This window comes from Diorhabda sublineata, chromosome 10, assembly GCF_026230105.1.
Source record: "Diorhabda sublineata isolate icDioSubl1.1 chromosome 10, icDioSubl1.1, whole genome shotgun sequence".
Lineage (NCBI taxonomy): Eukaryota > Metazoa > Arthropoda > Insecta > Coleoptera > Chrysomelidae > Diorhabda > Diorhabda sublineata.
Window position 1 is genome coordinate 17,261,760 of NC_079483.1, and position 27,447 is coordinate 17,289,206.

Here is a 27,447-nt window from a genome sequence, read left to right on the forward strand (position 1 = left end):
AAAGAATTAGTAGCATGCTCATTATTTTGGAATATAACTCATATATATGAAGCGAAAGTAAAATCACTTTTAACAATCGTTACCCGACTTTCCATCTAGTTTGAACTAGTATATTGATATTTATTATAACTTTTTTCGTCGTTTGCTTTTATTATCTTTGACAATCTGTTTGAGTTCTTCTTTAAGCGATTAACTTTATGCACAGCGCATCGAGGAATGTCGTGGATCATTGTCATGCTGAAAGATGAATTTTCTTTAATCAGAACGTGCTAAATTTGCTTCCAATATTTTTTATAGCTTAATTTCCTCAACAATTTCCTTTACAGTTTACAGAAATGACTGTCGAAAGAAAAGTCCAAACGTCAATTTTTATCTTCCTTTCAAAAAATTTTTTAAAAAACCGAAGAGATCTAAAATCAAAAACATTTAGAAGAATTGAACGTACATTTAAAATTTTTCAAATATAAAAAAATGCTGAACGTAATTACATTTTTTAATCATTTTTTTATTCTTTGGTATCGTACTTATAATTATTTATAGTTTGTTTAATTATTGAGCGTTACAAATGAAAAATCGGGTGTCACGGAATCGATTATTTCATTCTCAATTTCACTACTAATAGCTAGTCCTTCTTCCTCTTCCAATTTTATCACAATTTCTTCTTCTAATTCACTATCTCTAGAATCTTCCAAATTCATTTTTCATTTCAATTCCTCTTCATTTTCAGGCGATAATAAATACTAAATGTCCTGTAAAACAAACTGTCATCGAGAGTAAACAAACTAGAGAATTATAATGAAAGACTGGATTAAAAACAAAAAAAGAAGACTGTAGATATTACCAAGTTTAACAAAAAAAATTGAAAAAAATACTGAAGAGGTTCAACAAGTAAAAAATATTGGAAAATTTAAGGATAGTTTGTCCTTTCTGCGGCGGAATGTATTTAGAAGACGGTGACAATCCAATTGAAAATTGGATTCGACGTAACATTGGGGCAGGCCAGTGAATAATTTCCCATTTTCTTATTTGAGTTACTGTTAATTACTTAAAAAAACTGATTATGTTATTTATTAGAGATATTGATAAAGACTGATTTGATCCATTAACTTTGTTTTTCCTTTATCCTTTTATCAATTTATCATTTCTCAGACCTTTTGATATGTTTATGTTTCAAAATCTTCGCGATTTTAGGTCTCTTCTGTTACAAAATTAGTTTTTCTCAATAATTTTTGAAAGATAGATAAAATTGACGTTTCGACTTTTCAAAATATATTTTGATAGAGACTCAAAGAAAAGTCGAAAAGTCAATTTTATCTTTCTTTCAAAAATTGATAAGAAATCTAATTTTGAAACAGAAGAGACCTAAAATCGAGAAGATTTAGAAACATAGTCATTTTTGGGAAACGTTTTTGAGTGGTTTTTCCGAAGAAATTTTCGACAAACAATGGAAATTATCCAATTGCATTGTTCAATATATGAACGAAGCTTCTACAATCTGTCATTTAGACATTTATTTTGATATGATTGACTTATGATATCGTACAAGACTTAAAAATATGGTTTTATCTAAAAAGTAAGCTTGGATTCATTTTTTACATAAAATGGGTGAGTAATAGATCTTTAAATAGTTAAAAATATTTTCTGCGCCTGCCTCAAATTCCGCCACGTTTTTCGGGCACTTTAAGGATTTTTTTTTAAATATTTACAGAAGAATGCAGTTTTACTTCTAACCTCTCAACTAACTCTGCCTTATTTCCACCTTGAGGACGTCCATGACAATTTAACCATTGACCATTGAATACAATTATGAGCTTCTACCGTTGGATGATGCACCATTAATTAATTTTTCATTTAATTTTATTGGTGACAACTTGTTGCTCGGCCATATTCAGAAAAAGTGCCAGGAACTTTCATATTGTCGCCGTTTAAACATGGCGGACGCGCGTGCCATCAGCAAACCATTAAAAAGCCTATTAGAAAGTATCTCAACATATTTATCAAATATACTTCATATTTAACACTAGAAGATTGACTAACAGGAATAACTACCTGGTTTTTGCAGTTCTTTTCATCGGTGGCGAGTGGGGGAAGCGTCTATAGATTTTTTTCAAATTTTTTTAACTATTTCTATCTCTATAGCGGTGCCCGTTAGATTCTGGATAGCCTGCATGGTATTTTTCACAACTTTCACTTGCTATACGACAAGAGTGAATCTTTCAGTCAGCATAGTATCCATGACCAAAGGAAAAACCAAAGGTGTCCCGTACTGCAAAAAATCTACAGATAACGTCAGCGACAGCAGTAATGGAACGGAGCAACCTCACGTTTTACCTGATGTAAGTCGACTTATGTACACATAGTCATTTTTGAGTATGAAATGTCACATTATCTCGAAAACATCTTAAATTTTGGTTTATCAGTATCGATATTACCGTTATACATGAATTGTTGTCTAATCTTTCATTTTTTAGTAACGTAATGAATTATTTTAATTGAAATAGATCGCCCTCATTCAGTTTCGTTGTTAAAATGTTTAAATAATGCTAAATATTCTTATACTCAATTACCATGATTTGAATTTATATTATCTGAAAATAAATGTATAATAATTTATATCCTGATCGAGTTCTGTTGCTAATAATAAGTCTAATCAAATTGGGATCATAAGAGATCAGTTGAAATCAGGATATAAGTAGAAAAAGTTTTTAGATGTATTGTGCGACGTACACACTAAAATACTTGTTGAATATCCAAGGATACAATTTTATATGGAAATCATTTTTTTTCCTATGCAATCCAGCAACATTGTAGTCGATAGATTTTGGCCGACGCAATTATGTGTTGATAGATGACTTCTTTGACGTCCAGATACGTTTATACGGGATGTCCTAAAGTAAAGCTTGAGCTACACTGGTTGCATCTAACAAATTTAGGAGTTTATGTCGCATAGTTTTGTAGTTTTGAATTGTATAAGTACTCTTCCTAAAGAATGTGATACGCGGGAGATGGATTTGTAAACATGATTTTATCGAATGGTAGTCGCGAACACCCGCCACGAATTTTCCAAGAGGTCTCTTGTAGGCCCGATTTCTATAAAATAAAAGCTATTGTTAGTAACTGAAAGATAGTACCCCAGATATAAGAAGTATTTTGTCGAGGCTAGAGAAAAGGAGAAAAATCTGTGATAAATATCCATTGAAATGCGTTGACTAAAGGTGGCGCCACAATTGCATCCGGTTAATCTTTAAAGAAAGCCCCAAATATTTATTCAAGCTTTGCACAACTTTTGTACAACGCAAGTCGTTGTTTTGATCAATAATTAAGTACGATAATATTTTTTTTACTCGCCATATTTCAATTTATCAACAATTACCACCCTTTTCCAACATCAGCGCTATTCTGGAAGGTTTTTGAACTGTCATGTATTGTATATACCTGGACACTCTTTCAACTTTTCTCTCATATGAGTTAATCCTCCTTCTTTCTACCCTCCATGGAGATGTTACGAAAAAGTTAATCCAGGAAAGTAAAAAAGTAAAATTCAGTGGACTAACCAGTGAATGTCACGAAGTCGGCTTCGAAAATTAATAAAACTATTTATTGGACGACGCAAAAATGGAGTCTTTTGGGGGGAAACACATTCAAAATTTAACAAATTTCACTATGGGAAATCTCGAGATTTATAAAATGTTTCATATGGGATCGGTAGGAACTTGTCACAATTCAATTTAAATTATATTCGTATGTAAGTTCTTGGGAATTCATAAAAAGGTGAGGTCCATTTTACGGAATGAATGTTTACTTCATTATTTTAAAAAAATCCTCTTTACCGTAGAGATTCCGTCTACCTGTCCGCATAATTGTCACTGCCAAAACTACAAATCTCAGAAACATATTTATAATCTGCGTGAAAAACTAGTTCAGGATAGAATAAGTTTTGATTTACGGTACACTACATGAAGCCATTTCGATGAAATTTCATTTTGATCAATTACAAATTATATTGAAGACTTGTAACGGATTTTAGGGTTATTATCTCAATTTATTTCCTTTAATGTTTATTTAACTATTAGAATGTGGAGAAAATTCATAGTGAAACCACCCATCTCAATTTACCACTCCTCTTTTTTTCAGTATGGTCCTCGCTACGAATGGGATGAAAGAATTCAAGGAAGTCTGTTAGGAGCTTATTTCTATGGCTACATATTCACTAATCTCGCTGCTGGATTGATTGCCGAATATTTTGGTCCATTCAAAGTAATTCTGTTAGTACATATAGTAGCAACAGTAATTAATACATTGTGCGTACTAGCAGTTAAGATACATTGGAGTGCGCTATTCTTATGCAGATTATTATTGGGTATGGGAGGGGTAAGTACCATATATGAAACATTTTTATGAACAATATAATTTTCCATTGTACCTCTTTGATATGGTAGTTTCGAAAAATGAAGATAATTAACTGTGAGTTTAAAATAACTACTATCAAAGATATCTAATTATTATTCATGTAAAGATCCTCAGTTTGCCCTTTGGTTCCCAGCATTCCAATTGACCAGTTCGAATTGCTGGAACCGTTTGTTGCTTACTGCTATCACCAATACTCACAATTAGACTGTCAGATATTTTGATAGCCAATCGTCTTCAGAGATTTTCTTCGCTCAAAAATTACATGACTTACATAAATTTTTGTTAAAACCTTTTACTAAAACCTGATATTAAAACCAATAATAATGATTTTTGACGAGTACGAAAGGCCATGGAAAATGGGGAAAACCACCGGGAAAACTCTAAACATTGGTATTACATCAATAACGTGGAAGGAATTGAAAATTTCGATATAATCGACTATAATAATTTTAATAAAAGTCAAACATTTCATCCTGCGACCATCAGCTGTGAATAACGTCACTATATAGTAAACTCTATTTAATTCACTTTGTTTTGACTATCAGTGCACCAGTAATTTCATTTTCTTGGGAATTATAGATGGATTTACATATTTATACTTCAATTAAGTTTTCTTTTGTATTTTCTTCCAGCTATTTTTTGGCTTTAATTGTGCTGCGTGGGCTTTCTTGGTCTAGGCCGTACTCTGATTATTCTCAGTTCTAGAAATCTACTCGTGGCGGTGTCGTTCATAACCTCTTGAATTTTCATTCACGCCGTCGGTTTATCTGCTGTGTCGTCACGTTCCAAAGTATTCTTCATCTAAGACCTTATGTACAATTCAATTTCCCTATGCAATTGACTTTTTTCTAATATTTTCTGCATCTACTTTTTCTATTTTTGTAAAGCATATGATAGATGCTAATATTTTTTTACACCTTTATTCTTTCGTTTCAGTATTAGGAATATTACACAAAGGTATATAGAAATAATATGATTAATCATTTCCACGGAAAAAAAATTTTTCCTCTTTTCCCTTAGACACGATGAATCAATGATTTCTTTTCTTCTTTCTTTAAACGACGGTACGGTCTTTTGAGAACCAGGGCTTTCTCAACAATCGACTGACAATCTTTTTTGTCCTGAGCATGGTGCCTCCAACGTCGAACCGCTAGCTGAATCAGGTCCATCTCAATATATGGCTCAGCGAGAGTATCGATCAGAAGGCATCCTGTCCACGTGTTTCTGCCACCTTAGACGTGCCCCCCGGATGTGTCAGCTCAATATTCCTCCGTATCCTCCACGCATCGTTCTCGCAAACATGATCTTACATGACATGAAGCATTTTTTGAAGAGTTCTTCAGCATGGCTTCAATCTACTCTGCTAGAGTTTAGTTAATATCAAAAACACATTACCTAAACGCTCAAGAATTGGAATTCTAAGCAAGAATTTAATATCTTTTCCATTTTATATTTTACAGGCACTAGTGTATCCAGCTTTGCAGGTACTGATTGCTTTTTGGGCACCACCTCAGGAAAAAGGAAAATTCATAAGTGCCTTAATGGGAAATGTGTTAGGTAATAGCAGTGTTTTAGGTCTTTTCTGTTTTAAAATTAGTTTTTTCTATAATTCTTTAAATATTGATACAAAATTGACGTTTCGACCTAACTTCAATCGTTATCAAAATATTTTGATAAAGACTGAAGTTAAGTAGATTTCAAAACGGAAGAGACCTAAAATCAAGAACATTTAGAAGCATTTATATGAGTTTTAGAAAAAAATTGAATATACAAGGTGTCCAAAAAGAGTATCTGGTATTTGTTTTCGCGCCACATTCGAAACGGAGCGACGAAAGGGAGCGGGGAGGGGTTCGGAGCGTCCGCAATTTTGTGGAGTTTTAGTCTCGATGGAACAGTACTCGGGGACGCATCGCGCATTTTGCGTACGAGCGAATTATCGTAACGGTAATTCAATAGTGACTGTTCAACGTCTGTCTCGTGAGGAATATCGTACACGCCACGCTACGCCAAATGACGATAGCATTAGGAAGTGGATCAGGATGTTCGTACAGGGGAGACTGAAGAAACAATTGAAGAAGTTGAGGCGTCGGTTCGTCGAAATCCATCTTTATCCATCCGAAAGCGAAGCTAACATCAAAAAATCGTCCTTACATTTGATTTTAATGGAAGATTCCCATTTAGAAGCCTATAAAATTCAATTGGTTCAAGAATTGAAGGATACTAGCTTTGAAAACATACTGTTCAGCGACGAAGCAAATTTTCATGTTAATAACCAGAATTTTCGGTATTGGCTAGTCGAGAATTTGAAACGAAAGCATGAACGACCCCTGCACAGCCCAAAGGTCGTTGTTTGGGCCGCTATGTCTGCTAAAGGAATTATTGGTCCTTATTTTCACGAAGATCAACGATGCCGAAAAATCAATGTGAATAGTGACCGTTACTGCGATATGTTGCTGCGGAATTTTTTGCTCTCAGAGTTGCAGGAGTTTGCCTGTTTCAACTCAAGAACGTGGTCCCAGTAAAATGGGGCCACTTGCCATACCTCGAATGACTCGATTGAAATTTTGAATGAATCATTCCCAAATAAAGTCATTTCGCGAAGGGGTAACATCAACTGGCCTCCCAGAAGCCCCGACTTAGCCCGCTTGACTATTTTGTATGGGGATACCTTAAAAGTAAGGTTTATCAGAATAATCCAACGAACCTAACCCAATTGAAGGAAAACATCAGGTCAGAAATGGCAGCAATATACTTGAACTTACAAATACCCGATTTTACTTCAGCAATAATTTGATAGAGGTGTGTTATGAAGATCGAGCACAATCTGGTGGTGATAAAACTGATACTCTGTTCCTCTTTCATCATCTAAAGATTGTATTTTTCCAAGAGAAGGATCAACTAACATCTCAGATAAACTCTATTATTCATATCTCATAAACAAGTCGATCTTAGTGTATTCAACCAATCAAGTACTACCAGGTAACTAGCGGGACAGGGTCGCTGATCCGGATCTTTGGAATAAAGGAGGAAATTATGATAAGTATATTCTGCAGCTTCCAGGGTCTTTTTAGGACATAGGAGAGTCTCAAAATTTGACCTAGTGTCGACCTAGTGGAAGAGCCTTAATTTCAAGATAGCGCTATCTGGATAGTTCTTCAGTTCAGGAGGTGACGGCTAAGAGGACTGCAAAGAGATTACAAAGAGATTACCAGGCAATTAGGATAGACCAGGCTTCAATATTTTTAGTAATAATAACTCAACCAAATTTATTTGTATATTTATTCGTTTCGAGTAGTCTCTGTTTAGCTACTTTTTACAGTTGAGTATTTTCATTCTCTAAATTGTGTTGCTACTTCAATCCTTATACTATATAGTTATTTGGGCTACTACTTTGACTAAGAAAATGGCAAAACATCTAAAAGGCTTACCGTCAAACTATAAACGAGAATGAGAAAGTTTTCAATTGAGGAATTGAAAATAATTTCATTTATCTTAGAAGATTAAGAATTTATTCTTTCGAAGAAATTGAGATCAATATCAAATTCTACTAGATGTTTTGCCATTTCAGTTTTTCTGGCAAGAATAGGAGTAGGCTGTATAGATCAGATGAGAATATGAAACTTGCAGTTTTCTAATTGAAAAACATGTGCATTAATTATCAAAATAATAATTAATAATTAATTAAACCAACCTATTGTTGTAGGAACTTGTATAACTTGGCCAATTGTAGGGGTTGTTACAACGTATTTGGGATGGGATTGGGGATTCTACGTTGTCAGCATTGAAAATTTGATGTTTTGCATTGTTTTCTACCTTCTGGTAACTGATACGCCCGAAACTCACAGATGGATAAAACCGGAAGAAGCAAATTTTATCAAAGAATCGCAAGCAGGAACAGTTACCAGGAAAAAGGTAAATAACTAAGTAATTGATCCAGTTTTTTCATTGATAACAAATTAATAGAATAGTCTCTAACAGTTATAGGTATTTTCTAAAATTTCTCGATGGTTTTTAGATAGGATAAGAGAAGGTTTGTTGCGGTAAGCCCTGATGTAGGAGCTGCTCCTCTGCAGGGCTGGAGCTGTAATGTTTGCAATGAGGTTGTGCTGTCCTAGCTGAAAAGGAAGAAATACGGATGACCAAAAGGCCAAAAGAAGACGAGTAGAGAGATTCAGCATAAGAAAAAACGGCTCTTCTTGATTTTGGAATATATTTTATACGTTTTTTTCTTGGTTTTCCATTTGTTTTTTGTTAATTTTTAATTGAAATGGAAGTTATGAGAACTGCATATCAAATGATCTATTGCGTCACCTATTTTTGCTGTGGAAAAAAAACAAAAGAAAAATTTCTCACAATCCTCATAATCTAAGCTGCATATACAAAACCACCTAATTTTTTTTATTTATTCAATTTTGTAATGGGAACCGATGATTCGCTGAAGAGATAATGCGTTTCTCTTCGATTCAAAACGTCTTGCATGGGTTCGTGTAAGTGTGTTGGTTTTTCCTAACACGTGTACCTGGTATATCGGAGAGGGTTAAGTTAATCGTATGCTATTAAGACATTAAAAAGGCTATAGAAGAAAGAAGACTTGGAATTCTGAAAAGAACGTAACTTGGAATTCCTTGAGTCAGGTATCGGTCCGTCAGAAGTGGAAGGATTTTGTTTTATTGAAGAAGTTGTTCGGAGACATGTATACCTGTATGTTAAGTATTTTTATATGCGAGAGCACAATTGCAGATGTGGCTAAGCAACTGAAGAACCGGAGTAAACAATTTGGTAACTGGATGACCAATTTATCTCCGGATTTGTTATGGTGCACCCGCTTCGTTGCCATTAAATAGTTAGGATTTAATATCATTGAATACGTAACTGTTGAGATTATTGAAAACGTAATGAGTCATTAATGAATTGAATTCATTTTTTTGTCAGCACTGTCTGTTTCGTAGCACCATGCTTAGCTATTTTTCCTTGTTGTTTCATAATTCATAAAATTTAATATGAAACCATCTTCAACGAATTTTCATCCTTCTATTTGTTGCTGATAAAACTTTTCTTATACCTCCGTTGAAATTACAAAACTTTTTCATCTAATTCGAGGAAGGGAGCTAAAGATTCATCATAGCGCACAGTGCAGAAGTCTCAAACTTTCTACCTTGGTACTTTAATATACTATTGACTATTTTCCAGGTAATAGCCCCCTACAAAGAGTTATTCAAAAATTTACCATACTGGATGTTGATGTTATGTCATGTTGCCAATGAATGGGGTCTTTATTTGCAATTGACTCTAGTTCCGAAATTTATATCTGACGTAATTGGTTTCGATTTGAGTCAAGCTGGAGGATTATCCGCACTACCTCCATTGATGAGGATGACGTTTGGTTTGATATTGGGTGCAATCGCTGACGAAATTTTGAAACGTGAAATATTCAGTAAAAAAGTGGTTAGGAAATCTTATACCGTTCTATGTAAGTATTTTTTGTATGAAGATGTTGATAAATCGTAACGAAAATACTAAAGAATTTCGATAAAAACGGTTATAAAAAAACTTTTTCGTGAAGTCAATATTTCGCGTACTCAGCACAGTCCACCTAACCAAACGTCTCTTCCAAATTCCACATTTCTAAAATACTACAAAGACAAAGATTATTTTTTATTGAATACCAACAAATACATAAGTACTTATATTATTTAAGATGAATATTAACATTGATCAGTAAATTGAAATCAGGAAAATTGTTTAAAATATAAAAATTGAACATGGAATTTGAATGTTCTGAGATATAATGATCCAAAGAGTTGTAAGTAAGAGTTGTAAGTATTTGTAAGAAATTTCTGTTGACTGATATCAAATATCAATTAATACGAGAGTAAATCTAAAACTTTTACAACTTTTTGAATCGTTATATCTCAGAATCAGTGGCTTGTAGGAAAAAAGTATTAATACGTTTCTTGTAAATAATTTTATGATCTACAATTTTCGTCTGAGGTATTCTTATGATAAAACTCACAGTTTTGCTGATAGTCGCGAAAACTTTTTGATTTTTGACCTTGAATAATTTTTTTTCCATACATGGAAATGATGGGGAACATTCAAATTTCATTTTGAATTGTATTTTAAACCATTCCACTCATTCTAAGCTTGGTGGGAGTTTATATGGCGTCACTCTTATTTTTTGGTCTAATTTGACCGGACTATATGTTTACTCCAGAACTATATCTAGTGTTTTTGAATAATGGTTATTGTCTACATTTAAACCAGATACTATATCACCAGAAATTAAGCTGGAAATTTGTTTCTTATTTTCGGTAGAGTCTTTTTTATATCTTTCCGCTACTGTCGCGGACTTCCATCCACCGTGACGTGTAAGAATTGACGTCTCAGCCCCAGTATTGGCAAGCAGCGTGGCAGAACTTCTTCAAAAACAGTGACCCGTGTATGTTTCACGATTTGGTAATCTGAGATAACGCTTTTCAGTTCAGGAGGAATGGAAGGTACTGAAATATCGCTATCAGTATCAGACGTATTGCGTTTTGTCAAAAACCGTCAAAATATTCTGTATATATTGAAACATATCATTTCCATAGCACACAGTAACATTGTTAAATAAATTAAACTGCTGTTGATGTTAGAGCAATAAAATATGTCGATAAGTTACGTTGGGTGGTCAATTAATTATCAAGAAAATCTTAACAACGACTTACTTATACGATTATTATAAAGAAAATAAGCGTCCAAAATTACTGAAATTTTCAAGTCCACCCCCGTAGTTTGATCTCGTATAATGGACAAAATATATGTGAATTTGAATATTTTTCAGCACATATTTTACCCGGTTTGATGTTGATCGCTATAAGTTTCGTTGGATGTAGTTGGATACCGGTAATAGTATTATTAACATTCAGCTTAGGTTTTAATGGTGCATGCGTACAAAACATTCTAATTAACGCTCAAGATCTCGCTCCGAATTTCTCTGGTACTATTTACGCCATCAATAGCTTTTTTGCCGGCATGACTGGATTCATAGTACCTGCCTTAAACGGAGAATTCACCAAGGACCACGTAAGTACATAATTATAGTATGTGGATGATATTAATTTGAAATCAAACGAATTTTGTTAAATAATTTTACCGTAAATTCATGTATTTGAACATTTTACTCCATTTTGTGATGTTTATCTATAAAAAGATGTGATATAGTTGATAAACTAACAAAATTTTTTAATCCAAATGTATAAATTGTTCAAATATAGTTGAAAAAAACAAAAATATAATATCTTAACACTTATTTATTTTACAAAAAGTAATAAATGTGCAAACAACAATTTGTTCTTCTTTCTTGGACAAAAAGCACAGAATTTGTGACCTACTTAACTGGTATTTGTTTCTTCAGTATTGAAGTCAATACCGTGATTCTGGAGCAGTGCCTTCAGTAGCCCATAATTCCTTCAGATTCAGGTGCTGAGCTTTTTTTATGCCAGCTGTCTAATAAGGCCCAATAAGGCATAAATTTCTGCCAAATCAGTCTGTCGACAAGCTCTAGTTCGTTTATAATTCTCCCTCATTTGATCTAAATAAACATTTATGCGTCGTACTATAGTCTCAATCATAGAGTCAGGAAAAAAATCTTCCACCAATCAACTGGTGACATCGCACTTCCTCTTGGTAGTACGGACATTTTTTCGGGGAGGGTTGCGATGCCAAAATGTTGTTTTGTCTCTTCCAATAAAACAGTTTGAAGATATATCATCGGAATGATCACTTTCAGCATCAGTTTCTGGATCATCTAATTGTTTGAGTTTGGTTGAACAAACAAAAATTTGATATTTTTTTCCATTTATTTCAGAATGGTATAGTCGAATGGGGATACACTTTCATACTAGGCGGAGTTGTTTATTGCTTAGGAGGTATAATATGGATTTTGCTTGGATCTGTGGAAGAACAAAGCTTCAATAGGTTTGGTGATCCCGCACCGTAATTTTGGTTACAAAATCTCTAATGATATAATAAATATTCACAAATTATTCGCACATTTTTTTCATCGATCTAAACAAAAAAAAATATTAAGTATTTGAAAATTTAATCTATTCTAATTAACACGGTTAGAGTTGGATGAGTATTTTTTGCTTCAATTTGTTTTGTTACTGAAATCCACTACTAATAATTATGATGTTCTGAATCAAGTTTAAAAGTCACTAACGTTTCAACAAAGGTAGAGGTAGAAATCCTTTTAATAATTGCGAAGGACTCCGCTTAAATAGTGTCATAAGTCAAAAAATTAGCATAGGCATCTGTTTGACTGTACTATTAGTGCTAGAAAACTGAAAAATCTTAAAAAATTTCATGTGAATAGTTACTATTGAAAAATGAAATGAAAAATGAATTAAGAATTAATTTCAAACTCTTATTAGTGGATAATTTTTTTTTTGACTTATGACACTGTATTATAAGTCACGTACGTGATTAGCATACCAAGTAGCAAGCGACTACTCAATTTTAAGTATTAGATAATATAAAAAATGTATATAATATCTTACTTCACACTAAATTGAATTATGCCATATTGAGTCTATGGTAAATTGTAGAATTCTACCAACCACAGAATAAGAAGGTCTTTCAAGCAGAAATGTCTTCATCAATCTTCGGAACTTGAAATTTCATGAATTTTTTTACCAAATCAGAAGTGGGTATAGTTAAGTAAATGTTCAAATTCTTTTTTCTAGTAGGGAAGGCATGAATGGGTCTCTCTGTTGAATTATGAAACGAGAGTGTTAGAATTTTGTGTTTTTTAAATTAGAACTCACAATGCGTTCTACTGCTCAAACCGAAAATGTAACAAATACCTCTTTTTTGTAATTTGAAGATAGATTCGAAGAAGTGTGAACTACAAGTCCCCCAGAAAGGCAAACCATATCAAAATCGCAGACGAGTTAAGCCTATTTAATTCCTTACCATTCAAAATTCCCTCTCGTAAGGACCAAATAAAAATCGATCGTTTAAGGCTGGGGCACATTAACCAAGAAAACCCACCAATATGTGAAACTTGTAACGAAAATCTTAACGTGAAACGCTTGAACTGTCAAAAGTACAAAAACGAAAGGCTAACCAACAACCTCCCAAACACCATGGTCGCTCTACTGAACAATAATTGTAATACCGCAGACTTAATCAAATATCTAAAAGACACACAACTGTATCATAAATTGTATATAATAATAATAATAAATCGGATCGCAACGACGTTCTAAAAGTTAAATGATACGAGAATGATAAATTATTATTGATAGATACAGATCAAGTCTTTTATTCATATCATAATCCCCCTACCCCTTGTCGCGCATTTTCACATTGTGTTCGGTGATACCTCATCATCATCATTCTGATGGTTGCCCTCTTCTCCTCTAGTTTTGTTTAAATTTCTCTTCTAACGATCGTGTCGAAGGTATAATTTGAATCAATTATATATACATGAAATTATATTTCTAAATGTTCTTGATTTTAGGTCCCTTTTATTTCAAAATTAGTTTTTTTTAAAAAAAATTTTGAAAGATAGATTAAATTTGACGTTACGACTTTTCTTTAAGTCTTTATCAAAATATGATATTGATAGAAACAAAACATCAAAAAATAAAACATTTTTCCTTACCATATGTATAAGGACTTTCACAACAATTGTCGAATTATTTCAATAAATATGAAATTAGTCATAAAGGACAAAATACGTTATCCAAATATTTCACTAAATTAAAATCAAAAACATCAAAAAACAAAAGAAGTAATATTATATATCAAGTGCCTTGTACTAACTGTCTACATAGGGCAGACATCTCAGTATTTAGAAAATAGACTAAAAGGTCATCAATACGATAAAAAAATAGAACTGCATTAACGAATCATAAAATACTCGGAAAATAGGATTTTTAAAAAAGGTTCACATTGATAAGAAATTGTAAATTCTAATAAAACTACAAATAATTTTATTGACTACTGCTATTTATTTGAGATGTAAGGACTAGGAAAAATTAATTTTTCTTCTTAGAACAAAGTTCTAGTTTGATTTTATTCTTATTTTGATATTCATGATAAATTGAATTGATCAATATAAATACGTAAATTGTCAGTGTTAATATCATATTTTGATAAAGAGTTGAAGAGAAGTCGAAACGTCAATTTATTTCTCTTTTAAAAATTATTAAAAAAAAAACTATATTTTGAAATATAAAAGACTTAAAATCAAGAAGATTTAGAAACATAAACATATCAAAAGGTCTAAGAAATAAGAAATTAAAAAAATTTTCATAAAATTATTATACTATTTTCTATATTTCATAATTGCTTGATAATTTATCAATAGATTCCAGCTTCTCTTGTTTCTATGTTCCTAATGGCTTCTTCCATGTCTTCTCTTGCAATTTCTTGTATTTCTATTTTCGTTTTCTACAAATTTGTGGCTTTATCTTTAGAACTTTTGTGAAATTTACTCACATAACTAGAAGTCTCACTTTGTATCTATCATTTGATCTATTTCTGTTTGTAGTTCTGTTTTTCATTCCCTGATTTTACTTTCCATTGCTCACAACTCTATATTGTGTGGACCATATCATATTCAAATATATCCAAAATTTTCTATTATTAATTATAAATTGTCTTGTTATCTTTCTGATTTTGCTATTTTTTTTTCTTATTTTATTTTTACTTTTATTTCGTTAGTTTCCCTGGTGTAGCCTGCTTCATCTTCACACTCTTTGTTTCAAGATATTTTTCCAAGCCGCCTTTCCCTTTTAATAATTTCCTTGTCCTTTATCTAAATATATAGTCCAGATCTATGCACAAAGAGTGTCAAAAAAAGCTGGAGGTATGTCTCTTTGGAATTTAGTCGATATGGAGAGAATCTCGGAAACTAACCGTGCGTTGCACGTGCCAGTTTTACAAAAACGAGTCGAGATCGGATCAAGACAGGATAAATCAAAATCCGGACATCCAAGGTCTTCTAGAGTGGTCGAAAACATAAACATTGTTACTCGATGTGTTCGTGACGAGCCTTATTTGTATATTCGGAAGCATGCTCTTGCTTTATACGTGCATGGATAATGGATACGCCAACTAATAAAATTGCAGCTACTGTAGTGCACTCAATCCAAAACACAAACATCAGAAATCTCTACATCGGTCTAAAGTAAAGATAAAAGAGGATGAACAGTTACACTAAATTTGGAGCTTAATGTGCAGATGGTAGACAACTATTTCGTGTATGAGCTCCAAAATTTTTCCTGGAAAATTGATCTCCAGGAGGGATGACACAAGTTGGCCTCCACGCAGTTCCGATTTAGCATCTACGGACTTTGTCGTGTGGGGTTATGTTCAATCTAAATTTTAAGCTCAGAAACTGACTTATCTGGCAAAATTAAAACAGAGTATCATGGATTATGCCACTAAAAATGTTTCTAAATAAAGTGATATATGTTTGCCGTGTAATTTTTCACGTAGAATACGATTGATTTGTTAGTTTTACGATAGAATCTATATTATAAGCGCTGGGAGTGAAATACATAACATATGTGAGGCTTGGTTAAGTCAAAACCGACATTTTCGTTGCGGGGCCGTATTTTCCGAACGGGGCATTTTGATTAAATGCCGTTTGGTAAAAAGGTAGGTCAGAGGTTTCTGAAAAATATATCCAAAACTCGCACAAAGTAAAGGTAACGTTTTTGAGAAATCGATTAATGCAAGAAAAAGTAATTTTTTAGTTTTTTCGGATTTCCTGGAAAATTTGATGTTAGACAACTCCTTTGTGAATGAACTGTGATTGGCAAATTGATCTCCAGGAGAGGTGACATAAGTTGGCCTTCACGCAGTTCCGATTTAGCATCTATGGACATTGTCGTGTGAGGTTATGTTAAATCTAAAGTTTAAGCTAATAAATCGACTTTTCTGGCACAATTAAAAGAGAATATTCGTCACGAAATGGCAGTTATCACGGAGAATGCCTGCCGAGTCGTCATAGGAAATTTTAGTGCTCTATTAAATGTATGTTTACATTTGGACGATGACAAAATTCCCAAGCCATGTATTTTAATATGTAGCAAAATATTTTTCGTTAATCTCCTTACTTTTTTAAATGCGAACGTTTTTTTGAGAGACCTTGTATTAAGCTTAGTTTTTTTACATTTTGATGTTCAAGATTTGTTTTTTAAGCTTATTTATCACACCATTTCTTTATTCTTACTTTGGACATGTTTTCCATCATATAGTTATTTTTTATATAAATTTTTATTTCCAAAATAATTCTGAATATATGTTTTGTTTTAAAATTTTTGTTAACGAATGAATGAATTCTCAACCATAAATTGATTAATTACGAGTCTAAATGATTTGTCTATATAGAATTATGAAAAAAGGACAAATCATGTAGCTCATTACAGTTAACTATGGGGAAAAATAACAACCGAAAAATCTTAATGCCCAAAAAATGACGGTTAACAAGTCGATCTGAGCTTAAGCAGAATCAAATTACACTAAAAAGGTGTTACGTGTGCGTGTTGGTTCTTTTTGGAAGCGCCCGACTTGCTGAAAAATAGAATTTGGAATGTTTTTTTTTTTTTAATTTGAAGTCGCCGTCAACGGAGCTAATGATACCACGGTATTCTTGGGTAAGGTGTGAAAATCATCAGAATATCATTAAGTACCGATTTTGACCAAAGATTTGTTTGCATCGCAGCCTATATTTTTTGTCAATTTTCGAAATAACTGTGTTTTAACGTTAACCCCTTTATTTTATGGCAACTCAATCACATATACTACTAGTCGAAAATTTTATGCTCGTTATAATATTATCTCGAGATAATTATTGAAAAAAATATTGCTTGTACATTCACTCATTCCCTTGTTTTTTAAAACACTTTATAGTCAATATAATCAAATCTTTCTTTTTATTTTACATCAATATTTAAACCACCATCAATTAATCGATTCATTTGAAGTTTCATCCAATTGCTTCAGTCCGTCGTCAATTAATTAAATAAAACATTTCTGTATCCTATTTGTATCTGTTTGACTTTTGTTTTCATTACTTTCAATACATCATCCATTATCATTAGAAATAGATCCGGACTCAGTACTCCCAATTATAATCTTTTGAGAATTGATCAAATTGACAGCTGACCCGATCTATATAGAATCAAAGTTGGTAACCATGTTCATGTTAATTTTTAATTTTGTTAAGTTGGCAGGCGATAAGCACTTTTTGATATGTACACGCGACAGCGAAAAAGCGAAATAAAATGGCGACAGTCAAACGTGCTCCAATTTGAAATCTCAAGAATAGGCTTGTTTCCACTAAGGATAAATCGGATGGTTTTGAGTTTCTAATGGTTAAAAACAACTTTTCTACAAAAGTGATAGAAGATTAATCATATTTTTAGAAAATAAAATCGACAAAATGAGTCGTTTAATCACGTGACATTGAGCATAAATAAGAAAAGCGTGACGTCACACCTCGCGAAGCGCTATGTTGTAGCTGTCATTTTCGTATAAAGTGACCAGGTTATTTCGAGTTTTCAGCAATTATTGTTGAATTAATAGAGTTCGTTTTTAGTTTAATCTTGAAAAACAGGTATAATTTGCCATGGAATCTGAATTTAACAAAGCAAACTGCAGTAATTTGCCCAAAATTGATGCCGTTATGCTTAGACAAATTTTTGGCGATGAACACCTACTTTTGTACATCGGAAATTCGCAGTATTAAAACTTATATTAAGTTACCAGTCAGAGAGTCGCATTTACCCACAGTGGAATGAAAATACTCAACTGATTTTGAGGTTAGCGGATACAAAGTTTCAATAACTTTAACTTAATTAAGTCATAACATTTTATATGTTATGTGTGGTATGTTATAGTAGATTTTCCAAAATTCATTCCTTTTACTATATATTTATAAATAGATACATCAAGTTTTGTTTGATATTTACATACACTTCGAATTTCTTTATTGTTTGGAACGTATATGAATAATTTGTCTGGTGTTTTTATCATTGTACTTTCACATTTGGACACTATACAGTATTTATAATACGAGGAATTCATTATTTATTAAAAAACACAATTGACTGTCATGAACAAACAGATGTTTCGCGAGGTGTGACGTCATTCAAGACGCCATGATAGTTTTGGCAGTTTTCGCGGTCAATTTCAAGTGTATTTCTAAAAACTCAAAATACTAACGTAAAAAACCTATTTTTCTTAAAATAATATATATTTTGGGATGAAATAGATGCTAAGCTATAGTTTTAAAATAGTTTCCAAATTTTGTCAACTAGTCTATTGTCAAGTATTGAGCAGCAATCAGACGATTGTTTAGCAAGAGATTTGTTAATCAAAACAAGTATTATCATACGATTCAAAAGGTATGTTCAATTCGTATCAAATTAATCTTTATTTTTGTATTCAAATTTTGTAGCCACATGCCAAAACTTTGTTCAACAAATAAGTTGCTTTTTTATAAAGTCCTGAATATTTTTCTTATTAAATTCTAAAAGTTAGAGATACTGATATTTTTGTACATTAACAGGTACCTTTTGAAACTCTGTTAATAAACTGAACATTTTGTCAACCTTGGACTTCATCATTTCTTAACAAAAAACCCAAACCCACTGAAAATAACAACATAATCCTACTTTTGTCGTGAAATCCTCGGATTTTTCCTCATGTGGTTCGTCGTTTTTTCATATATACATTTAATATTGCTCCACAATTTCCCAGTTGTTAGCTCTCGTTGCTTTCTTCTTGGACTTGCAGTTGTTCCTCTTGTTCTGCATTGAGTAATTTCCTCCACTGATCTATGAGCTCTTCATCTTGTCTCTAATACTACACCATTTCCATTTCATAGTGTTTCTAGAACTTTGAAGAATAGTTACCATATCTTCAACTTTTTCCCATTTGAATTCTATGAATTTAGTAGTCTTTAGTCGTGTTATTTCATAGATATTCCCTCTATTTTTGTTTCTAGTCTAGTTTATTGTCATCTAGCCTTGTTCCACCATCTTGTTACTTTCTTATTGTCACCAGCTTTGGTAATTCCACATTCTTTCATTATTGGTTCAAGAATTATTATCTCAAATTTACTCCACATCTCTTCTCTTGATAAACTTTGACTTTGATATTTCCATTTCGATATATTCCTTGAATTTTTTTAGCTACTTCTTTCTCTACTAACTTATATTCAATTTCATTCTTTATACTTCGAGTTAACAAACACAATTGATGCAGCTGAAAAATGATTAAGATGCATATTAAAAAGCGTTAAAACACCGCTAATTTGAAACACTCGGTATGTAGATGAAGAAAACTTTATGCATGCATCTACAACAGTCGCTACAGAAAAATTCACCGAGCTGGTTCCGTGTGATTATTAGTATTGTTTCCAAACTTCGGGTCACGTCAAACCGCCCTCGTATATTAATCTAAATTGATAGAAGTTAAGGTTAACACGATAATTCATCATCCACACTCCAATGTGAAACTTATAAGAAATCATAATGTTAAAGAGTATTTGGGAAATTTATTAAGAGTCTTATGATAGGGGCTCTAAGAATCGTCTACCCATCGAATAGAGCTAATTGTTGATAAATGAAACTAAATTGATAAATCTAAAAAGTTTATTAACGAAATGTTCATTAATTTTGTAACTACAATGTTGTTTTAAATATATAATAGGTAACTTCAAAATCATAATATATTGCTACGGAGAAGCTCGTGAGGTGCGTCCTTAGGCCGGCCCTGTCCAGCCAATGGAAGTTTAAAAATCGGCGAGTTCGCGCGACGTCTTTAATCTGGTTTTAATAAACAACTTTTCGTGTTAAATTGAACTGAAGAAATAATTTTACACAGAAATTTGCAATAATTAATACATTAAAAACTTTGTATTAATGACTTATTGACAGATTCTTTTGAAAAAAATAACTTAGCAATGACAATGTTTATAAAAACTGATCTATACAGGAACATAAGGAACGAAAATAATTATGCATATTTTATTCCCATCTGTGAGTATTAATACTGAATTACAACATCACTAAATAAATAAATAAATATGATTGGACAAGAAGACGATTATTTTTTGTAAAATTAAAACTGTTGTTCGAAACATCTGTACATTCGTTGGGATATAATAAATTTATCATTTTCTTTTCTTTGGCCTATTAAACAACATTTAAAATCGGTAGTCACTAAATGAAAATAAATGAAAATTTAGTATTCGAGAACAGCATAATCAACCAACCCTTTCATAGTTTGATTCTCCAAGGGCATACTTCAATTTTGGTTTTTGGAATAAATACTTATTGTTAAACTAATTGGAACGTGACAATTTCCTTCTTAAAATGTTATGCTGGTTGCCTATGAGTATGGATACTCTAAATACTGGTTGCCTATATTTAATTTTAGATATATGACAAATAATTTTCTTACAAAAAATTTTAATACTGGTTTAAATAAAAATTTCATTAATTATTATAATTCGAAAAGTAATTATCAATTTTCAATCTTTTGAATAAATAATTTCAATAAAATAAATGAAAAGTCAGAAAAAATTGTAAGTGAATTTGATAATCGTATTCTTGTCCAGTTTTCTTTATATTTTCGCTATTAAAAAAATAACCACTGTGTATTCAACATCTATATCAAAAATATAAAAATAAAAACCTACATCTACTTCCTATTTAGAGTAATTACAAAAAACAAATCTCATAAAAGAATTGATTGGTTGATATATATTTATAGAAAAATCTAACTTAAGTTTTAAATAAAATAAACGCAATACACTATACAGTTTGTCCTAAGTTATCGTATACAGGCAGTATCTCATGAAAATTCCATTATAAAAATAGGTGTATAACGAGTCCCTTTGTACATTTTTATTAGGAGGCATTCAGACTTATCTGTGATTAGTTTGAAGGACACGTCGACTGGAAAGATATTTACATTTTTTTCACTAATTGTGAAACATGTTGGGCGCGGAAACGTCATCTTCAAATAGTTTTTTTAAGTAGAAAAATATAAAAATTAAATAGTGTGTTACTTTAAGAATGTCTGATGCAAAAGGAAGTTGAAAGTAAGGACGGGTGGGATGTCCAAAATGATTATTTGACTAGTTTTTTAACACAGATTAGGTTAGGTTAGGTTATTTTGTACAAATTCGTCGCACGGTACTGTCGTTTTTATTATAAGAAGTAGTAATAAGGATTAGCCTAATACACATATTTCTTCAGAGTTTCAAAGATGAAAAACTATGTGAAGACACACATTTCGCGCCCAACATTTATATATAAAATTAATCAGCATAATTGCCTCTATAAAATATTGAAATTTCAAGGTGATCAGAAGTTAGGGGGTTAAACTACATAATTACCAGAATTTCTATTAACTTTTCCCAACGGGAAATTGGTACTACAGCTTGTTCTCTATCCAGATCTCACTACTAATACATTTTTTTTGTGAAATTATCTTCAAAATTTGGTTTAGCAACTACAGATTCAGATAATATTAAAGAGCGCAGCTCTGATTCGTTTTGCAGCCTCCATGGATTCCACAAAATATAAGCTTGAGGACTGTGATAACTTTCTTTGTTTTAAGAGATTCACAAGGATTAACTACCTAATAGAATGACTCGTAATGTCTATTAAGAGGTGTTATTGCCAGTATATAATATTTGGGACACCCGGTATTTGTTATTTGAAGCAATTACTCGATTCGTACTATATATATGCACAAAATTACTCAACTGGTAACTATATATTTATAAAATCATCTTTTTGTAATACATTATCTTATGCTATATGGCTATATCATATAAACCAATGGTTCCAAACCTTTTTGGGATCGATGCAAAGAAACGCTGTTCAAAATACAAACACAAAAACACAAACCAAAAAAGAAATCAACACAAATAGAGGGCTTATCAGAAAATCTGACGGAAATCATCAGATACCTTAAATTTCAGTATAAGATGATGTAATACCGATGGAATCATTTTCATAAAATTCTGGCTTCAAATAATTTGGTAGTGGAAAGCACGATGGAGAAACTGAGAACCAAATAGACCATGTACTTATAGAAATCAGACATTACTGCGGATTCTGAGCTAGTCATTAGATAACAGACTGTGGTAGGGAGTGTCGCAGAAATTTTTGCATGGTATGTGTAGTACTGCACTGGACAAGACCATAACAAAGGTGATCTATCATCAAAAGTACCATAATATTAGATTTTTCAGCACCCATGGACTGTTGTTCATCCTCGCGCCATATTATTTGTTGATAATATCTGTCATTAGGATGAACTAAAATCTGCCTAATCATAATGTTAATGTCCACATTCAATATTACCATTCTCAATCCCATTCTTGAGATAATCGAGAATAATTTATGCTGAACTGTAAGACCAGTAAATAATAAATCCTTTAATGGATAACTAGTAGTGGCTTTAAAATCGCGTATTGTGGTAAGATTATCCTCATACGTCGTATATTCTAGTCTAGTCTAGTCTAGAGTCAATATTTAATTCGCTTCAATTAGCTCCTCCTAGTGAAATGAAGATTTGATTTTAGAGAGAAGGAATCCTTCTTCTTCAGGAAACTACACTAAGAACTGCCACACATTCAAAGTGCATTGGTAGGTTGCTTTGCGGAATACTCAGCACCGCTCTAACTTTTGATTTGCTCCTGCGTGCTTTTCTTGGCCATGACTCATTTGGTAATAACCACAGTTGATTCTGAAGCTTCATACACATCATTTGTAGGATTATTTTCTGCCTTTTCCAACGACTATTTGTGATTCTCCCACTCGAAAATATCTTCACTGTCACAACTACAGAAATCTCAGATCCGTCTAGAAAATGTCAAAGATATAGGTTCCTGCTTAGAAAAACAATGACATCTTTCCAACTATCTATATATGATATTCTAAATGACCATGACTCGAAATGGAAGATCTTATACAAATAAATTGACGATATACTCAGTCTCCACAACAAAAAGTCTGAAAATGAGCAAAAATCTCTATTCCAATTGGTTAGGGAAATCAAATAAGACATTTACAATTTAGGAACTAGTTTCATGGACAATCATGATGGATATGCTCAAGTCCAGGTTCACGACTCAGCAATAGAAGTGATTTTCATAGTAAACTAGATGCTTTCGAGGCGGTATATAATAGTTTTCCAGGCCACGAATGAACTTACATATACCAAAAACTCTGATTGAATTGCCAAAGACGGTATGTCACCTTAAAATACAGAATGAAATATCAGACTCATTCGAGACAAACCTGTGAGGCAGGATGTCGCGCTGGTGTATCTCCTGTCCAAAATAGTACTGAAAAAATAGTTCGAGATGCGGTACTATCTTTAATAAATCATCGCAGGTGCTTGCTTACGCAGACAACATAGATCTGACCTCTAGAACCATAAGAAAAGCAGAGGAACTTTTGTAAATTTTGAAAACACTGCAAAGATAAAGTTCATGGAGTAATGACGTTAGCAAAAAGATACTGAGAAAAATTTACTGGTATGGATGATTCTTACAGGAGACCATGAAGGAGGGCGTTCGAGGTTAGATAAAGTCGAAGCTCCCCTGTAAGGCTGTAGCGCTTGTGGTATATATTCAGTATAAGGAATAGCAATGTATATAGATATTAACTTTTCAGTCATTTTTGTTGGTTTGATTCCATGTTGTAGCCCAAACCCTCGCTTAACAATTTCCCAAATCACCTTATGGTGGAGGTCCTTTATAATAGTGGACCAAACCAAATTCTTAATTGTAAAGCTACGGCTAAAATAAAAAAAAAATAAAAAGCAAAACTGTACTAAACATCCCCACCCTTTTGTATTATTTAACAAATTCAAACTGTCCAGTAAATCAAATCGTCACGCGGAATTCCTTTAATCTGTCACTGGTCGCGATCCCCCGGCTGGGAACCACTGATCTAAACCATTTTAAAGTCTTCATATCATTTACCTAACTTAGAAGCTATAGTATACAATGTATTCAATAATTGAAGAGCTCTGGTGTCTTGGTCCTCTTCGTTTATAGTAGGCCCTAAAAAGGGGCTAAAAGAATTATGACTGGATCGTATAGCTTGTTGACTAGTCGACAGCGGGTTAGTCTCGGTTGATTCCAAAGCTTTAAGACTGTCATAATTATCATCTTTGATATCTTTGGTTACATTTTTACCACATTCGCTGATTAAAAGCAAAATCAATCTTCTCGTTATCGGATTCGATTCTATTTCTCTCATTTTTATCAAAAACTCATTTTCCGTTGTATTGAGTTTTTTAAGTATACGATGTAATTTGTTATTGCTACCGGTATTGTTCATAAAATTAATCAAAATACCCGATACCTCCGAGGAATTTATAGTAACATTCGGTAACTTATGAAGTTCGTAATTTATTTCTTCAAGTTGTATATTTTCCGGCGTCGTGTTTTCCACTTCTGTAGACCCGTCGAATGATAAAGTAGAATCAAACTCGTCGTTCAATAACGACGGATCTACAGCGAAAGTATTTTTCCATAAGTTCGTAGCCGTCGTAGACGTCGTCCAATGATCCTTCGGTAAATCATTGAATGAAGCAGTTCTAGTTTTTTCTCTTTTTATATCGTTTAAACCCGGTAGGAAAGATTGAGTATCGGCAGTGTTCAAATCTGAATTAATAACGTTATCGACGTCGGCTAAAATAAAACCCCAAGTGGGTAGCGGCGATTGAGATGTCGTGAAAATAGGAGGAAGATTAGTTTTCGTATCGGTATCCGAATAATTCAACAATTCCTCATCGATTCCGGCGATTTCAGTTGTTGTTTCCGGTGGTTCGGTCGGTCTGTAATTCTCCAAATCTTTTCTAAACATTTCCGGATCGTTTAAATAAGCGGATAAAGCTAATGTGAAATTTTTAGCGAGCTGTCGTATTTGAGGACTTTCTAATTTAAAATCTTCCTTTTTTGTAACGATTTTTTCATTGTTATTCGTATTATCTGGTGGCGGTTTTTTATAAAATAACTGATTGTAACCATGAACTGTCATTTGGGTTAGAAGCGTGGTTAATTTCTCTTTATTATCCATCATTAGTTTTTCTTGATGCTTATTAGATGTTTTAGCTTTCTGAGCTATTACTTCATCTAAAGCATTAGCGAAATATACTGATAAAGTATGTAAAGTTTGTGGTCCCACAGAAGGTGGTACTACCAAACCTGGTCTTGAATTCCCGACGGATATTTCACGTTCTTTAGAAAGCGCAGTGAGGACGTCAATCATATTATCAACATGTTCATCAATAATAGTCGTAGGAACGACAAAAGGAGTCGGTGAAGTAGGTTCGGGACTATTAAATGGTTTAAAAGGACCAGCAGTTGATATTTTATAACGTTCATAATTCTCGGGATCATAACTTGAAGTAGTGGAAGACGATGTTAACGTTGCAAACGACACTTTTTGGAACGGTCGTGGTTGTTGAGTTGTACTGCGAATTTTGATATTATAAATACGGTTATCACTAAAAGGTTCTGATGTTGTATAAAAACTTTGTTTGTTCCGTAGTAATGGGGTTGTACCAGTCGATTGACGTTCAAGAATTTCTTCTTCGTCGACTGCTATCTTATCTATTGGTTTAACGACGGATGTAATTGGCTTAGGTTGTGATGAACCGAATGATTTTCCTAATTGGATCCCGATTTTTGTCACTGTTTTATTGAATTTCACTTGAACCGCGTTACTTGGTAGAGATCTGGGAGTTGTTGAAGGATACGATCCATAAACGACGGCGTAATCTTTAGTTCTTGGTCTTGTAGTTGAACTTTCTAACCTCGATCTTATTTTAAATGGTTCATATGTTGTTTTAACTTGCTTTTTCGTTGGATTATTTTTCGTAGTAGCTTCTGTTGTTGATACAGTTGTAGTGGGTAATATCGTTGTTGTTAAATCAGTTGTTTCTTCTATTGGTTTAATTTTTGCGAACAATATTTTTTCTAATACTTTAGGTGTTACTAAAGATGAGTTTGTTGAATTTTTTTCTACATTTGTAATAACGTGTACTTTAAAAACTTGGTCTGTATCTAAAGCTTTATCGATTTTTGTGTTATTCATTATTAAAGGATTTACGAATAAAGGATCTTTTGTGGATTTGATCTTACCACCGACTCTGTTACCTAGGAATGGTTTACCGTTATTAATAGGTTGTGTTGTAATATACTGAGGGGTAACTGAAGATATTGTACTGTGAATTTTAGGGTAAGTATACGGAATTGTTTTTAGATCTGAATATGTTGTTCTGTGATTCGGAAACGGGTTATACGAAGAAGTTTCGTGGATGGTGTTTAATGAATTCTTTACGAACGCCGCTGTTTCTTCTGGTACTTGTGATTCATCCGAAATTTGCGATAAATTAGTATTTTTCCTAGTTGGAGATTCTTCGTTTTCGTAGTCTGGAGCTGTTAGTGGAAATTCGACGTGATATTCTTTTTGAGTACTTCTCAAATTGACGAAATACTTTTTTGTAGTACTAGCTACAGTACTAGTAGGAAAAACATCGTTATTTTCGAAATTGCCGAGATCGTTCTCGTTGTATCTTCTCGTTTTTTGATGTGCTGCTGTTTGTTGTTCGGAACTTGTTATAATTTTATTAGAATTTCTTGAATTAACTTTATGATTACCAACATTGTTATTTCTAGCATTGAAAGTTTTATTTTTAAATTCGTTATTTTGATTCGGTTCCTTATTAAATAATTTTCTATCAACAGATGAGTTCTTCTTGAGTTGATTAGAATTTTTTTCTCCATTGTACAGCTGAACTCTACGATTTAATTTCCTTCGCGCGTTATCTTCTCTTAAATTTTCCGCACTTTCTTCATATAAAAAAGGGGAATGACTACAATTTACTTTAAACCACCACTCGCAGATTAAATCTGATTGTTGGAAGATGGTTCCGTTGGGGCATAAGAAGGATATTTTCTTTTCATCTTCGCAGATGTGAAATACCTGAAATTTGGAA

General features: G+C 32.7%; 2 protein-coding genes across 2 annotated transcripts in view; one reads left to right on the forward strand and one right to left on the reverse strand.

Moving 5' to 3' along the window:
- Positions 1-1,601: 1,601 nt before the first annotated feature.
- LOC130449866 (sialin-like) lies at positions 1,602-12,391 on the forward strand. Its single transcript, XM_056787910.1, has 8 exons — positions 1,602-1,605; positions 2,140-2,336; positions 4,135-4,371; positions 5,871-5,967; positions 8,114-8,322; positions 9,601-9,880; positions 11,234-11,475; positions 12,260-12,391. The coding sequence occupies exons 1-8, from the start codon at positions 1,602-1,604 to the stop codon at positions 12,389-12,391; spliced, it is 1,398 nt and encodes a 465-aa protein (XP_056643888.1).
- A 7,662-nt stretch (positions 12,392-20,053) lies between these two features.
- LOC130449614 (uncharacterized) overlaps positions 20,054-27,447 on the reverse strand; it is a 50,436-nt gene continuing 43,042 nt past the window's right edge. Inside the window, exon 5 of the mRNA XM_056787552.1 lies at positions 20,054-27,434. Coding sequence (XP_056643530.1) covers positions 24,414-27,434 — 3,021 coding nt within the window. The 3' untranslated portion in view covers positions 20,054-24,413. The remainder of the gene's footprint in view (positions 27,435-27,447) is intronic.

Excerpts from the sequence above, each read along its gene's own strand:
- LOC130449866 (XM_056787910.1), top strand. Across the intron at positions 4,372-5,870 it reads TATTATTGGGTATGGGAGGG|GCACTAGTGTATCCAGCTTT; the intron begins GTAAGTACCATA and ends TATATTTTACAG. Across the intron at positions 9,881-11,233 it reads GAAATCTTATACCGTTCTAT|CACATATTTTACCCGGTTTG; the intron begins GTAAGTATTTTT and ends AATATTTTTCAG.